This window comes from Poecile atricapillus, chromosome 1 (assembly GCF_030490865.1).
Source record: "Poecile atricapillus isolate bPoeAtr1 chromosome 1, bPoeAtr1.hap1, whole genome shotgun sequence".
NCBI classification, from domain to species: domain Eukaryota; kingdom Metazoa; phylum Chordata; class Aves; order Passeriformes; family Paridae; genus Poecile; species Poecile atricapillus.
Window position 1 is genome coordinate 73,428,938 of NC_081249.1, and position 17,591 is coordinate 73,446,528.

The window sequence follows — 17,591 nt, forward strand, 5'->3', positions numbered from 1 at the left end:
CATTTCCACAATAAAGGTAAATGAAATACCCTACCTTTATGTTGTACTTCCCCGCCTACCCAAGAGAAACAGTGTAAAGAAACATGGTCTAGTGAAAGGTGTCCTGGACCCAGATGATCCAGAAGGTCCCGTCCAACCAAAAACATTCAGTGATTCCATGAATAGATGATGACTGCCCCAAATACTCACTTTTTCTATAATTCACAGGATATAGCAACTTTGCTGCCTTTGAGCTGTCATTTGCATGGGGGTGGCTTTTCAGGGCTCACTACCAACATTTTACTCCTTTTCCGGGGAAAGGACTCTCATGTTTTTCTCTGTAGTGGCTCTAAGATATTCCATAAATGCTGAAGCCATACTGACAGTACATGAAAATATACTGAAGCATAAAGAATTCTCACTTTTCCAAGTGGACAGTGTGGGTCTGGGCTGGAGTTTCATGGTGTTCACTTTGATCAGGACAGACTACAGGGGTTCACTTTAAAAGCACAAGAAAGGCCTCACTAAGTAAAAGCATTTTAGCTTGTTTGCGAAAGAGCCAATTATTTCCAGTCTTTGAATGGACTCTGAAGCCCAGTTTGCATTCATAATTGACTAATGCTTCATCTAGGACATTAGTTAAAAACATCGTAGCAATTAAAACACTGCAGAAACTTCACAAGATATGCATTTGTACCTACAAGCTATGAAACAGCAGACTTTAAACACCAAAAATTATAATCACTTCTGGAGTTTCAGAGGCTCACAGGCCTAGATATCTATAAGGTAAAACATTTAAATATAGAACACATTCAGAAGGAACTGAACTGAGTTTCTTCAATGTTTTCCACAAACAAAAGCACATCAACACAATTATTATTCATTTGCATCCTAAGTTTTGTGGGATGAGTCTGCTGAGTCAAGCTGCTTCTTACTATTACTGAAGGATTGTGCAGCTTGATTAGCAGTGTAAACAGAAGATGCATCTCTACACATAGGCAAGTGTATTTTCACACTAACTTGACCCCAGCTGGACTGTGAACTGGAGAGGTGAATAAAGAGGAATGTAAAACACCAGAACCAGCAGCAAAACCAACAAGCAATTAAGAGAGCTAAATAGTTGTGGTTTTGTGATGCACAAAAAGTAGATGCAAAACAGTATTTGGTAACAACAGCTTTGGAAGGTAAACAGAGAATCGTGTGAAATGTGCAAGTAAGGTGTTCCTAATTTTGAGGAGCAGAAGAAATACAGACTGACTATCCATAGAATGATTTGGGGCCTTTGAAGAACAGCAAGTCCAACCCCCATCCCTGTTCCTCCAGGATGGATTTTTACCACCATGGGTTTGGGTGGTGTGGAAAGGGTCTCCACTACTCTGAAGGAGCTGTCTGAGTTGTAGGTTTTACAAAAGGTGATAATGGCAATTTTAAAAGGGAGATGAAAAATATGTGGCATCATGATGCTCAGAGATATCCTGTGCTCATTCAGGTTGCTTTTCCTCAGCAGTAGGGACAGAAAGCTCTTTCATGGAGTTGTAACAAGCATAACTCTCGGTTCCACATGTGAAAGGACTGAGTGTGCAAAAGCAGCTGTATGGGAATAATTTCTGCACTTACTGTCAAATGAATTCCTCCTCCATTAATTGAAGGCCTGTCACCCTGCAGAGCCAGTCCTTTTATCGTTTCCCATGGACACAAATGGCCCCTCATTCGTTACAAACTGATGTACTACCAGCTAGTGTTCACAAACAGCCAAAAAAAAGTTATGCTAAGGTTGATTCTAGCAGAACAACTCAGTCAGAAAGCAACCCCCAATTCAGATCCAAACCAAGGCCAGTGCATCTTTTTGTCTTCTACTAATAACATCTCAAAAGTGGCATATGCATCTGGTTTACAATTCCTTCCCTTTATCATCTGGTGAAATTTAGCTTTTCAGCTGCCTGAACAATCCATGCAGTCTGAGGCTGCCTGATCAAAGGATTTACTTTGTGTTTACACAGGTGAGGAGCTACCAACAGCCAACTGATCAACAGGCACAGTAATTTCTGTGGCCACTATTTGCACAGCTGTAACACCTAAGTAATATGCTATCAGTTGGTAGAAAATATTTATTACTCAAACATTAAAGTACAGTTTATGAATCCTGTCCCTGAAACAAATGCCAGCATATCTAAATGGCATCTGGAAAACAGGCTCTAACTATGACCCTGATAGCTGTACACCAAGAAACTCTTAAACTACTACAAAATAAACTCACTAGCATGTTTTCAGGTAATACCAGGGAAAAATAGAAAGCTTTAATTGTTAGTATTTAACCCACTTCTGGGCTTTAAGCAATGTTAATTTTTTAACAAGCTGTAAGGTTTAGATTTTAAATGCCTGAGAAACAGCCATGTGAAATGTGCAGTCACACAGCCAAGTTGCTGCTGTTTAAACAACGTAGTCCTGGCAAGATCTTTAGACAGGCTCTGCTTCACTTAACATTTATCAGAGAATGCTTTGCAACAGAGGTTTACTAGCATTCCTCTGGTAACAAACCACCCTTGCCACTGAACTACAGGGCATGAGTCAAGTTTCCAGGCTGCAATAAAACACACAGGCTCTTTCCCAAAGAAATGTACAGGAATAATGAATGAATCTGCTAGTAAAATACAGTTCAGAAAAGGTAGGAATAATTTGTCCCATAAATATTGGCATTTTGCTAATCAAACATGCTGTGCCCAAAACTTTTTCCATGTAATAAATTTTAATTCACAAGGCCATGGCAGCAATCCTAATGAAGATTAATTACTGCAGTCCCTTCCATAAAGCCCAGTGCAGCTTCTTCCTTACTTGCTGTCAGAATGCTACAGCACATAAAAATGGTAATTAAAATATATTGTCCTGTGTTATTTTCTAGATCTGGACAGGCTGGATCAATGGGCCGAAGCCACCTCTAGGAGGTTCAACAAGGCCAAGGTGGGGTCCTGCACCTCAGTCACAACAACCCCAGGCAGTGCTACAGGCTGGGGGCAGTGGCTGGGAAGCTGCCCAGCAGAAAAGGGCCTGGAAGTGCTGGTCAGCAGTGGCTAAGCATGATGCAGGGCGTGGCCAAGAAGGCCGATGGCATCCTGGCCTGGATCAGCAGTGGTGTGGCCAGCAGGAGCAGGGCAGTGACCGTCCCCCTGGACTCGGCACTGCTGAGGCCACACCTCAAATGCTGTGCTCAGTTCTGGGCCCCTCAGTGCAAGAAAGACATTGAGGGGCTGGAGCGTGTCCAGAGAAGGGCAGCGGAGCTGGGGAAGGGTCTGGGGCACAAGTGCTGTGAGGAGCAGCTGAGGGAGCTGGGGGTGTTTAGCCTGGAGAAAAGGAGCCTCAGGGGGGACCTCATCACTCTCTGGAACTGCCTGAAAGGAGGGTGCAGCCAGGTGGGGGTCAGCCTCTTCTGCCAGGGAACAAGTGACAGGATGAGAGGAGACAGCCTCAAGTTACACCAGTAGAGGTTTAGGTTGGATAACAGGAAATATTTCTTCACCAAAAGGCTTGTTGTCAAGCCCTGGAACAGGTTGTCCAGGGAGGTGATGAAGTCACCATTCCTGGAGGTGTTTAAAAGACTTGTAGATGTGACCCTTAAGGACATGGTTTAGTGGGACTTGGCAGTGCTGGGTTAACGATTCAATCTTAGAAGTCCTTTTCACCCTAATTGACTCTATGATTCCCCTATTGGCCATTCCACTGATATAAATCAAAACACCTCTAAAACTGAATATATAAGCCTCTGTCAAGAACAATTCAATATCTCAATGTCCAATTTTGCAGCTAATCAGAATGACCAAGGCTTTTAAACTGAGACTTTTTATAATGTCTCTCCTATGGTGCTTTTCTGGCCATCACAACATTAAGTTCTGGCTTTCACAAAGTCACAGATATGACCTGAATAATCCATTTTAGAAGGAGCACCATGATTTGCTGATAAATCATCTCAAAAGACAATGTAATGTCAATGTCATCAAGAATGACCTAAAACTTAGCATGTCCATATCATCATCCTGCTGTAGAAGAAGCTGTGAGAAACTGCAATTTGCCCATAATTTTCATAAATAAAGGAAAGCACACAACAAGGTACCATTGGCTACTAACTTGCACACTTGCCAACTGGTGACTGTCCATAAAGTCACAAACGAAACAGTACCAGAACTAAGATATTTCCCCTCATGCCCAAGAGTCTCTCCATGCTGATCTAGGAGTTAATGTGATCAGTCATACCCATTAAAGATTTAAGAAGATAAGGATAAGGTCAATCGGAACTTTGGTCCAATTTTTTTTTTCTTTTTTTTTTTTTTTATTTAAAGAGGTTGAGAAATTAGAAATACCAAAAACTCAATGTGACTGCAAAATGAGTATTTAAGAAATACAGCTACTTTTTTTTTCCCCTGTTCTATATTCTTAGATTTTTCACCTCATTAACAATTTACATTTGATAGCCTTAAACCAAATATGATGAATGTTGCTAGATATACAAAAATTAATCTCATATTACATGCTTGAAGTCATTAATTACTCTGCTTGTAGAGGTATGGCTGGAAGGGACTTTTTATGCAAAGGCAAATTTAACTCATGATTTGTACAGCTCCTCCATTTAAAAGAAAAAAAAATCTGTGGGAGGACAGAGAAGATTAACAATGGTTTTGACTCCTGAAACCATGGACAGATGGTCTATTTTTTAAAGACTCTTGAAGGATGACACCCTAGGTCTCATACTTACTATGAATTATCCCTTTTAGAAGCAACTTTTCCCCCCTTAAAGCAAGGAGCAGCTAGTGTAGCCCAACTTATTTCTTTTTGAATCCAACTGTTTGAGCAAAGTATCTGGATTTTGGAAATATAAAACAGAATAGATTTGCGTTTTCTAATCTCAAAGCCCAATTTTTCTGTCTGCTGCTCTCAGCTGATTTGTTTTTGTTAAAACCATTAGGTCAATATTTCCCAGCCCCCAAAGCAACTCACCATACAATTCAATAGCAATTCTAAGAGAGCTGCATGAGGCACAAGTGTTGATTTAACAGCCTCAAATTAATTTCTTTCGCTGCATCTTGCTCCTTCTCAAAAGCCTTCTACAGGATTCTCGGAGCACCTCACCAGACATACCTACACTGAGCATCATCAAAGCTGCCTTCGGAACAGCTGCGAACAACTTTTCTATTTCTTAGGGTGCCTGAGCGGGGTGTGTTGGAAGGCAGCACCACTGCTGACTCCAGTGACAGCACAGCATGTGATGGATAATCCTGTACTGGCCATGGCCTGCCCAGGGAATATCAGTCAAGTTGTTACAGGCTAAGTGGATTTGGCCATGGTAGAGGCACGAGTATTGGCGTGTGACTGTCCACAACTGCTGCGACTTCAGATGGTGCCAACTAAAGCTCTTCTGGGCAATGTCTCAGTACTTTGGTGCAGTAGGACAGGCCAAGGACTGTTTCCAGTAAGCAGTGTTGATGAAACCAAGTTTCTTCAACAGGTGTAGTAGTCTGTTCTCCAGCTCCAAAGGCAGCTTAGATGCTCAGTGTAGGTATACCTAGAGATACACTAAAGGAAACCTCCCTGGTTTCCTTTGATGTATGTTCTTTCTTTCCTAATCTACTCCATAGGAAAGGAAAATAACCAAGGACCTTGACTTTCTTTGAGTCTTTGTTCTCCTTAAGAGCACATGACCTGACTCTAGGGGGACCAGATCAGCCACTGATCCAACAAGTCTGCACTTACTACCACTGCCAAAAATCTGTCCATCTCTGTCAACTTTTATTCTTAAAGCGCAGCTAATCTTGAGTCTAGCTGACATTCTGAGGGAAGGATCAATACAAAACATGATGTATGAATACACACTCCCCCTCGCACAAAGGAGGAGCGATTTACTGCTGCTCAGAAAAAGTAATGCTTTTTCCCATCCTTGTCAGTTCTATTGACATTCATGGGTGAAAAGGCTCCAGGGGACATGGCCACCAGCCTGCTAACTCAGGGCTATCTAATCCTTAAATCCATGTCCCCCACCCAGTTCTGCATACTGACTCCACAACACACAGTTGTAGACACATGGGTAAGGACAATCTAGCCCATAGGATTCACCCAATTCAGATGTGAAAAGCAAGAGCTTTATGAATTAGACATCTATACTCCCATTTTAGTGTCAAGATCATCCTTCTCCATCTGTTACACGATACATTGTTCGTCACAAACATACAAGTGGCCTTCTTATTGCAGTGACCCACACAGGACTTCATGTGGTATCCCTTCATCTTCCCAGAGTATGTTGGCGTCAACTACAGATCCTCATTCCCACCCTGTTCTTTAAACTATTTTCTATTAAACTACATGAAACAAATTCTTCTGGTTCATACCCTTATAAACACTGTTTTGAATTAATTTAATTTATTACTATATAATTACTTCTACTTAGAGTCCACATGAGTCTTTAAGAGTCTGAACAATACCAAATCATAGAATTTAACAAGTTTTACCATGCACAAATTTATTTAACACAGCACAGGTGCAAAGGGATCATCAAATCCTTAAGTTACTTCAACATTTTTCCTTCTACACAGAAAGAAACTGCAACAGGACAGAAGACAAATGCACTTCTGAAACAGAACAGACCCACCATTGGCCAAGGCTGAGCCCATCAGTGATAGTGGGAGTGCCTCTGGGATAGCATAGTTAAGGGGAGAAAAAACAGCACAAAAGCAGCCAGGGAGAGCAGTGAGAATATGTGAGAGAAACAGCCCTGCAGATGCCAAGGTCAGTGCAGCAGGAAGGGCTGGAGGTGCTCCAAGTGCCAGAGCAGAGATTCCCCAGCAGCCCATGGCGATGCTGCTGTGCCCCTGCAGCCCATGGAGCCCCAGAAGGCTGTGATCCCTTGGGAAGCCCACACTGGAGCAGGCTCCTGGCAGGACCTGTGGCCCCGTGGAGAGAGGAGCCCATGCTGGAGCACGTTCACATTTGCTGGCAGGACTTGAGTCCCCACTGGAGGAACCTGCTCCTGAAGGACTGTATGCCATGGAAGGGACCCACACTGGAATAGTTAATGAAGAATTGCAGCCCACAGGAAAGAGTTGAAGAAGATTGCGGGAGAGACCCAACATGGGAGCAGGGAAAGGATCGTCCCCTGAGGAGAAAGGAGTGGCAGAAACAACACGCAAACAGACTGCAAACCTTCATTCCCCATCCTTCTGTGCTGCTGAGGATGAGGATGTAGAAAAAATAGTTAATCCTGGTAAGAAGAGAGATGTGGGGATAGGGTGTTTTAAGATTTGGATTTATTTCTCATTACCCTACTGTCACATGATTGGTAATAAATAAATGCATTTTTTCACAAGTCAAGTCTGCTTCACACGTGACAATAGCTGGTGTAGAGGAATCTCTCCTGGTGTTATTTCAACCCCTGAGCTGTTCACTACATTTTCTCTCCCCTGTCAAGCTGAGGAGGTCAGTGATAGAGTGGCTTTGGTGGGCACCAGACATCCAGAGAGGGTAAACCCACCACAGAAACCTCCAGGGTATTAGTCAAGATTTTTGTATGTGAAATAATCTCACCAAGATCCCTTCCAGATTGACACAAAAATCATTCTTGTACAACTTCATAGAAGAAAGCAATAGTCTTTAGATGAGATTTCTGTTCAGCACCTAACACACAAACTTTTAAAAGTCAAATACTAAGTTCTATGAGAAAGAGGACTGTAAGATGAATTCTTAACATGCAATATAAAAATATAATTTTAAAATGAACATGGAAGATGGTGCATACCTATAGCTGTCTTCACTTTCTGAATCCTGTTCTGCATCAGAGTCTGAATCCTGCTCTGCATCAGAGTCTTTGTATTTATCAGGATCTGGGAGAGTGCTTGGATCAAATTCTTCTTCACTTCCACTGTGAGCAAGAAAGGCCACTGTTTCCTCTTCAGCCTGTGAGGCAACAAACGGAGAGTTACAAGAGAAGCAAACTTGTCCATGTCACAACCCCATTAATAAGGGAGGCTGTAACAAAAACCACTGCCCCCAAATGCAGTCAAACACCACCAGTACTATAGCCAGGAAAAGATAATCATTTCTGTCATCACCAGTACTCTCCTCCAAGGCTGTTTGTTAAAGGTTGAAGAAACATTATTAAAAAAGGAAGCACAAGGATTTATGTTCCAATTCTACTTTTCAATATAGTAATCTTAAATCTATGAAATCTAGGAGATCTAGGCAGCAACTAATCAACAGCCAACTGAGACCAAGTGTCTAAGTAATATGCAGCTTTACTGTCCCCAGAAACACACTGGTAAAGAGATACTCACATGTGGACACATAAATCACTGCTGTTAGGTGAATTTAATGAAATAGTCTGATTTAAAACTCATCTGGGTATCCTTGCCATTAAAAACCAAAAAGCTGCTTAAGCTGAATTAACTGTTCTAAGGGACTTTCAGACATCCTCTGCAAGAGATACATGTTCTTCAGGCATCTTCCCAGATCCCCTCATCCCTCTTCTCTGGGACTCAGCTTCCCTCTGTCCCCACAGCACATCTCAGTATGGGCTGATGGCGTTGGCAAGTTTCCCCAGGGCACGGCAGTGCCTCACTAATTCCTTAACAAAGAGAGCACAGAAGACGCTGCTCCATAAAAGTACTGGGTAATATAAAAAAGCTGACTAATTTTGCAGATACAAGTTCTGCTCCACTTAATCCTAAACTGCTGGCACCACTTTTGTAAATTTTTGCTAGTAGGCTCAAAGAAACAAGATAGACTGGAGGGCACATGCAATTGTATATGCACACAGAAATGCAGACAGAAAGCTTACAGGCATTTCTAAGCAACATGAACCCTAGATCCATGCATATTTATGCTGGAAAGCAAAAACAAATTCCAAGAAATTATAATTAAAGACATTGCTACCTTTTGTTTATATATCTAATCAACATTCACACAGCTGAGTTTCTAAAACAGTACTCATTTAAATGATCATTCATTCTATGAATAACTTCACATCATTACATATTTAAACTTAATTTTTGTTTTGATTTTTCATCATTTCTATCACCAAGTTTTTAAAGAACAGTCTTTACGTGCACATACCTTCCTGCAATAAAAATAAATCAAAATTAAAATGGCAAACAGAAACCAATGGTCTCTTTTATATCTGCATATAGAGTGAGTGAAAGGCAATGAGTTGCTGAAGGGTAAGATTAGTCACCATTGCAAGAGTCCATTCTTGCTTGACCAGTGACACTTAGCAGTGTACTGAAAGCAAGTAGAAGAAAGAGACAAAAGCCAATCAGAGGGCAGAGGAAAAACATACTGAACACACATTTTGTTCTTTACTACTCTAAATACCACTAAAAGTAATTATATAACTGGATGTATAAAATTACTAAAAGCACTGTCTAACTCTTCAGTACTATAAGATTCCTAAGGTAACAACCACCAAGAGAAAAACATGTTGATTCTCAGGAACATCAGGTACCACTTCACAAGAAAGTTGGTTTTGGTTTTACAGGGTTTTTGCCTACAAGAAAATATATTCAAGCCTGTCTCTTAGTACAGTATTACAGAGCATTCCTAAATCTGCAGAAAACTTCTTTGAAGGTCACCTTTTTGCTAATTAATTTTCTTATTTGAAAATCGTTCTGCATTAAATTATAACTTATTTTAATTTCTTACAACATTCAATATTTGCTCTTTACTTGTCCTTCCAATTGTGCTTATTTTGATACAGCTGGTGCATACCAATCTTCTATTGAAAAAGAAAGGAAAAAAAGAAGTAGCATTCAAAGCTGCGGTATGAAACAATGTATTTTTTAATATGTGTGTGTGACACCATGCAACAGAGTTCTGTAATACTAGCATTTATGGACAGTCATCTTTTAAAACTTGGGCTGCTCATTCATATTCTCCATTATGACACACAGACCAGACCTGCACTTTAATTACACATTCATATTAATTTTGTCCAGCAGAAAATATGCAGAGAAGTGTTAAACATAATGCTTGCTATAGCAAAAGAAATAATTGGCAAAGATGCCTCTTTCACTCATCAGGAATCATGAGGTTGTATTTCTTTTAAGTATCACTGCTTACATATTCATTAAAATATTTCTAAGACCCTGAAAATGTTAAGAACCTGAGCAGGAACATTTATCATCCACAGCTGAACAACAGAAACTCATTATTTTTCCTCTCTCACTTCAAATTTATATCAGCCAGGCAGGAAAAAGAAATCTTTGACTTCACATTACTCACCACAAGAGCTGGAGAAAAGAAGTAAAATCACAGTTCAAAAAGACGTGTGAAAGTTCTTCAGACACAACCAGGATGCAACTTACAGACTCAGGACTAGACTTCTCCTAAGGCAATTGCCATCAAAAGAGATTAGAAGAGATTTTGATGGCCTGTACTTTAGGTCTAAGGCTGGCTACAACGTAACACACACTTTGGAGTGTGTATTTATTGTGAAGTTTAACTGTGGAAGGAAACTTGCCATGCTTGACACCAAAGACATCAAATCAGGCCAGCCAAGAGAACTGAATTTGGTGGCAATCATCTTTTCTCTCTGCTCAGGGATGACAAGCTCTCTCTTTGTACCACACCAGCTCATGTTGTTTTGTAATTCTAGTTCCACAGAAACCTGCACAAAGACTTCCAGTCTGAACATGACACTGAAATGAAAACATTTTTGCATTCGCAGTCTCCCTCTGACAAGAGAGTCCTCTTATGCAAACTCAACACTTTAGAAAAATTCAGCAAAATTTCTGCGCTGGATGTTTTGGAAACCTTGTTGCCTTCAACATTCCACATTGTACCAAGTCAACATTCACATTTGACCTTACTGCAGTCATTTTGAAAATACACACCCCCTGACACAGGCTCCTCTAGAGCTTTTGCCATGCTTACCAACAGAATACCTCCAATTCAACTTCTGTCTTTGTTACAAGATGTAATGACAACTTCCTCTCCTCCTAAAGAGGCCTGGATGGCTGATGGAGCTCAGGTAAATGAGTTAGGCAGGCTAAAAGAAACTTAAATTGAAGAAACTGATGTACCTCAGACGCCCAAGGGACTCGAATGATGTCTCATTTCTATTAGGCAATAGGCACTCAGGTGCTTATTTTTTTAACTATCTATCATCAGAAGGAAAAAAAAAAGGAGAACTGAAAAAGCCACTATGAAAACCTGTACATAGAAAAATTTTGTTATTTACCAAGATTTAATTTCTAAAACGCATGTTTATCATGGTATTTAATTCATATCTAATTTATTAAGTGGTTTTTTTCCCCCTAATTGAACTGTCTAGAGTTGCACTTTTGATGTTCAACCCTTTAAGCAATCTATCAGTTTCTAGCAACGAGGTTGAGAGAGGAGAAATAATTGCTTAGGCACTATCAGTTCTGTCCACAGTATTTTACAAAGCACGGTGGGAGAATACGTCCAATTAGCTGGAAACAAAACTCTTAAAGTTTGTTTAGAATTTGATCACACTTAATTTGAGTCCATCACACTTACACAGTGCTCAGTCCTTTTTGAGCTATGCCATCCTTTAGTTTTTGCTACTATCACCTCTATCAAGAAGTGGTGCCTGTGATTGTAATGCCAAGAAAAGTTAAGTTCTAAATACTGCTAGGAGGGTACCCAACACAGGTACACAACTTCTAAAAGTTTAGCATATTATGTCTCATACAAGAGGATATTTAAAAATGAAATATCTTGTAAGACTTGACAGCATTTCAATTTTTCTTAATTTTCTTTTTTTTTATATGAAAACAGAAGTTGTTTTTGCACCATATTTATGATGGAAGCCATTTATAGCATTTCCTTTAAAATTAATTACTCTGGATTCACCTGATCACCTCGTAGGTTTGGGTTTTTTTCTTAGCCTGTAGCCCAACCTAACACTGTCCCCAGCTGATGAATGATTGTTCTGGTATTTCATCATCTACACTGCTCCAGAGGAATACAGCTATTCTGGCAGTTCAAAAATGAAATACAGCCTTTGATGTTGCTAGGGTGTTTGATCCAACAGTTGCTTTGAAGATCAAGACAAAAACCTTAGCCTATACTAAAAACTGACTGGGAGCCAGCGGAGCAAACTACGTGTGGTCTGACACACACGGAGTTGTCCAAGCTATGCCAAAACTCACAGCTCCCCTCTCTACCATCTAAGGTACATCAACATTCCGTGGCTCTGGCCAGAAAGGCTGGTAACCAAAAACTGTGGAAACCAAGGTTCCAGGTTAGTCAGCCACACGTGATCCTTGCACTAAGATGATCTTGCTGATCTTTGGGTTCTGGAAGAAGTCAGTCACATTTCCTGGTTTCTACAACACTTCAAAGAATTTAATTCTTGGTTTTCACTAGAAGGAACAGATAACTCTTAGCTTCACCTTTAATCATTCACCATTCCCAATCAGTGGTAGTCACATCCAGGTTCAATTTCATGCAGTCATTTTTTATTTCTTTTAAGCCATCCGAGATCTCAAACAATATAGTATGCCTCGTTCAGCCAGCAGAACCTTAGTTTTACCAGCAATCTCACACAATGCACATGAGAATACTTAATTTTCTTTCTTGGCTTTCCTAAATGCCCCGCATTTTATGGTCAGTGAATGGGTAAGCCTGTGTTCCAAACTAGCAGACATTGATGCATTTATTCTGACATTCAAATTTCTGTGTGACTATAGCAAAGCAATTTGTGCTAGAAATGGCTCCTGTCACAAGCACAGCTCAGAAGCACTGAGAACACAAAACTAATAGAAACTGATGAGAAGTTCTAAATCTACTCAAAGACCTTTTATTTTAATGTATTTGGATTTCAATTATAATGGATATGTCTCAGAACTAGACCTTACATTTCTCCTTTTCTAATTTTTTCTTTTAGAACCCATGTAGAATACTTATTATAAAGACAAGTTTCTTCAAGTTGTTATTAGCCATAATTATCAACTTCATTTCAACAATAGAGAAGACTAGTATTAGGATAAAACAACTATACTGTTACCTTAAATGTACTTCATGTTACAGACATGAAAATACAACAGAAAAGACACCAAGTTACTAGGTAGGTAGCTCTAGAAGCAAAATACACACTGAAATACATTATATTCTGGAAATTAGCAGGGTAAAAAGAAATTACTAAAGTTTGAGAGAAGTAAACATGCCAGTGTCCTCATCCAAAAGTCTCTGGTCCTGTCAAAAAAACTACAAACAAAAAAACCCAGCAAAGACCCAACTAGAAAACTACAGTGCAGAACAATGTTTTTGAACTTATATTCTCAACACATGACCCTTGGACTGTGTTTACACTTCTTCCTCTCTACTTTGAGGTTCACAGCAGTCATGGCTGTCAGCTCAAATACAGAAATTCTCCAAAGCAGTGTCTGTGTTCAAACATTTCAACACATCTGTCTTCTGCAGGGAACCTCGGCATGTATCCACAGAGGTGGTACCTACATGAGAGAATCTTCTCCGTATCACTTTCCAGCACTTCTGCACAAGCCTCAGGGAGCTGCATCCCTGCCATGACACAACAGTGTCCCACCACCACTCACAGCAGAGACTGCAGGCAGAGACCACTCTGCTTAGTGACGGGTATTTTTCAAAAAGGAACAGGTCAACAGCAGCACTGGCAAGAAATAATCAGAAGGGAAGGCTTTTAAGTCACGTAATTCTGTAAACTGGTTAGTTCTGCTCTTTTCTTGGAACAACTGATTTGTATTCAGTACACAATGGAGAGCTCCACTGGCATTAAGTGCTTGTCCAACGACACGATTTTGATGTTTTCACTGTACTGCTTAAGTCACGTACACTAAATGCTTGTACAAAATACGCATATAAAATAGCATACTTACAGGGAGAAAAATATGAATCAAATTAATTCCAGGCAGTGAAAGTTATTTTAACTCCCGGTGGTTCGACAAGAACTGAGGAAAAGAAACACAGAAGGGGTATTGCTGCTCATGGCACTGACTCAACTGCTTGCTGTAAGAACAAGACCTTGTGTGCCTTTGTTCCAGACCTAAGTAGCAGCGGCAACAGTTTATATTTGTTCAAATTTCAAAACAAACAACCAGCAAATCAAAAAGCACTGGCTGATGCTGCAAAATTGCGGGGTCATTTATTATTAATTGTTTTTGTTGTTGTTGAATTCACCTTCCTAAGCCATGAATCTCTTCCCACAAAATTTTGCAAAACTGCTGGCACAAAAATGTAAGGGCTAAGTAGAAGCCGCAAGAGAACAGATGAATCCAGACTGATGAATGACAAGGAAGCAAGCTGCCTGGGGAAGACTTGAGCAATGGGCCTGACACAGTAGAGAGACCTGCCCTCTGGTATTTCCACAAGCATTGCTGCAAAGGGGAACATAAATGAGGAAACTGAATATGATTCTGAGGTAGACTGGCAGCCATCTACCAGCAGACAGAAAATTATAATATCCCCTGATAACAATTTTATCTACATGAAAAAAATATGACAGGCATGTCTTAGAAGTGACAAGTATGAAGAACATGAAAGATTTATGTGAGACAAGATCTTTCAGGCCAACTAATTGAAAGAAACACAAATTTTCAGGTCTAAAATAATGTAAAGCAACTTCAAAGCAAAAAATCCAACCCAAATTAAGAATAATTGCTGAGTTAGTGTTACTAGAGAAATTGAGTAAAATGCAATAACATATGTGCAGCAGGCTTGGGGAATGCTAGTACAGGGAGAACCTAAAGGAGAACCTTCAGGAGAGAGAGAGCACATTTGCCATCTGTGGTAAACAAAAGGACAAATGGAGAATTAGGAAGGATTTAATTAAGTGACCATGGCAATGCTGAGGCATAGGCTGAAGTGAGAGAAAGTGGTGATACACAGAGTTATTATGAAAGAAACTTGCAAGGAAGCCTGAACTTTTTTCATGAGTATTACCTAACCCATGAAATCCATCAGCTAAGATTTTAATTTAGGCAGGAAGGTACAGCGGGAGCAGAGAGACTGAAATAAGACTCCTCAGTACAGACATGAATTTGTATTTTTCTCCATGAGTAAGAGAAGGGATAAAAGCAAAAGGTTGTGCAAAACATCATCACAGAAGGAGACTGAAGATTCTAAGATTCCAGAAATTACAAAGGAGGAGCTAGTAGAGAAGAAAGACACCAGAACAGAGTGCGGTCACATTTGCAAACCCTGTAAAACTGGAGTGGATATGAAAAAGCCAAGTGAATGACCAACAAGTGAGAGGAAAACTGATTAATATTTATTGAGTAGAACTGAAACATGTCTACATTGCAAATTAACAAAACAGCATGAAGAAATGTGGTAGCTCAAATGTACAAAATACCAGTGTGGAAGTGGGAATCAAAGACAAATAGGGACAAATTGTAAGGCAAAAGTGAGAGGGCCTAAGAGAAGAAGACTACCAAGAAGATCTGATGGAGATGACAGTGATGACAAATGGAGCCAAGGGGGTGAGAAGAGCTGTTCAAACCTATTTTTAAAATGGAAGAGAGTAGGAAATGGGGAGAGTAAGAAGGCATGAGAATGGCACAAGATATGACTTCAAAGGATGTAGAAAAACAGCAAAAAGGAAGAACAGTCCCAGCTATAGAAGCATGAAATCAACAGCAACAGAACTAGAAAATGCACAGTGGAATACACAAATGCACCTCTCCTCTTTGCCAAAGCCATGAATGTTTTGCCAAAGTATACAGGAGTTTACACAGGCTCAAGTAATAAAATATATCAAGGCACGGTAAGTAGCAGTACTGTGCCAATAACCCTGGAAGTCTCTCAGCTTCAGAACTCTTCAGCCACAGAGGAGTAATGATCACAATTTGAAAACCACTCTACAGGTACGGCTGCAAATTTCCCATCAACAAAAAGATCTGTCAGGAAGAAGGGAAGCAGGTCACCCTCATTTCATGGAAGCCGTTATTTTTGCCACCACTGTTCTGTTTTCTATCAGTCTTTTAGGGCTTCTCATACAAATACAACAATTTATTAAATGAACCTGGTGAAGATGACTATCTCATTCTCAGCAAAACTGAAATGTTTGGAACAATACAGTGAAGAGAAAATTGAAAGCTGAGACAATTTTCCATCAAAAGCTTGTGCCTAATTGTATCTTATGTAATGGCTCACTGAAGAACCTAAACTGTGCTATCTATCTCAAACAGTCCTTGGGGTTTGTACTGCTGCCAAAAAAGTTTTCCCTGTTTCAGTGACTGAGTAACAACTCTTGGATTCAGTAAGAAATACAAGTAGTTTACAAACAGACTTCTAACAGAATTCTTGCTGCTCCCCGAAAGCCCACACTTGCAGCAAATCAGTTTCTAACTTGCTGCAAGCACTGAAGGTATCTATACAAATTTTAACCTAGGAAAATGCAATTTTCAGCTCATGTAACTTATTGCAACCTAGATTTGTCATGTACTCGCCTGCTCATTTCAACAACATCTAAAAAACCTTTATACTGCATAAATAATGTATTATATCCATAACAACAGGATGCAGTATGCTGTATGATTGATTACCTTGGCATTTAGCTCCCGTGGGGACAGCTTTTGTGGAACATGGCTCTATCTAACTCCCTGAAAATTACATTTTGGTAAAACTGTCTGAATGATCAAACTTAGGTATGGTTAGACAATGTTGTTAACATTGCACAGGCAGGTACAAACTTTCACTCTTCACACTGAACTAAAGCAATGCTATTTTACATCCATTTCACAAGGAATTTGAGAGAGCAACATCAGGGGGATCAATTTAAATCAGTGATTTGAATCACTAATTATAAACCCCATTAAAAGCAGGAAACTTTTAATTCCCATAGTATATTACACATCCAATCACTGCTGCTTTGTTTTTTTAATGTCAGTATTTTAGGGCACAGTTGTTTGTACTGGACTTAACAAAATGTGTACATACTATTTTATGCTAATTATTTAAAGTCCTAGTTTTTCCTTTTGCATTAGCAAATGATAAAAGAGCCATCACTTTTTTGCCAAGTGATTATTACTCATTTTTTAATCACGGTTAGTGTCAAGCTGACTCCTATTCCATCTGAAATTGAAACTCATTCCAACCAGAATTTTAATTATTTCCTAGAATATGTATGTTATGTGCATATTATTTAGAAGTTATTAATTAAATAGAACCATCTTAAATACAGCAGATACATATAGGCAAAATTAAGTTGATCCAGGCAGATGTTGTATTGAAAGTTTAACATTTATGTACACATCCTCTGCTCCTAGCAAAATTTACCACTTCCAAGCATCGTATCTTATCAGATTTTGGTATGGCTAAAAGACTCAAATCTAATTTACATTCACCAGCTGAAAGAGGATGGTTAGAATAAACAAAGATAACCAGTTCCTCAAATCCTAATATGTTTTTCAACTTTTAATGGCACCTTGAATTTAATTTATCAAATACATCAAATTAATAAAGTATTTCAGAACCAGGAAAGGATACAAGTTTTTATGAAAAAGCAGTTGATTTTCCCCGTTAATAACTATTCTCTAAATCACATCTCTATCTGAAATTTATTCAGAAACTTTATTTCTTGAATAATTTTTTAGATGTAGAATGTACCTAACAAATTAAAATACACATTTTAATAA

General features: G+C 39.5%; 1 protein-coding gene across 1 annotated transcript in view; it reads right to left on the reverse strand.

Moving 5' to 3' along the window:
- DDX10 (DEAD-box helicase 10) overlaps positions 1-17,591 on the reverse strand; it is a 160,034-nt gene that overhangs the window by 3,421 nt on the left and 139,022 nt on the right. The window contains exon 17 of the mRNA XM_058864478.1: positions 7,754-7,911. Coding sequence (XP_058720461.1) covers positions 7,754-7,911 — 158 coding nt within the window. The remainder of the gene's footprint in view (positions 1-7,753; positions 7,912-17,591) is intronic.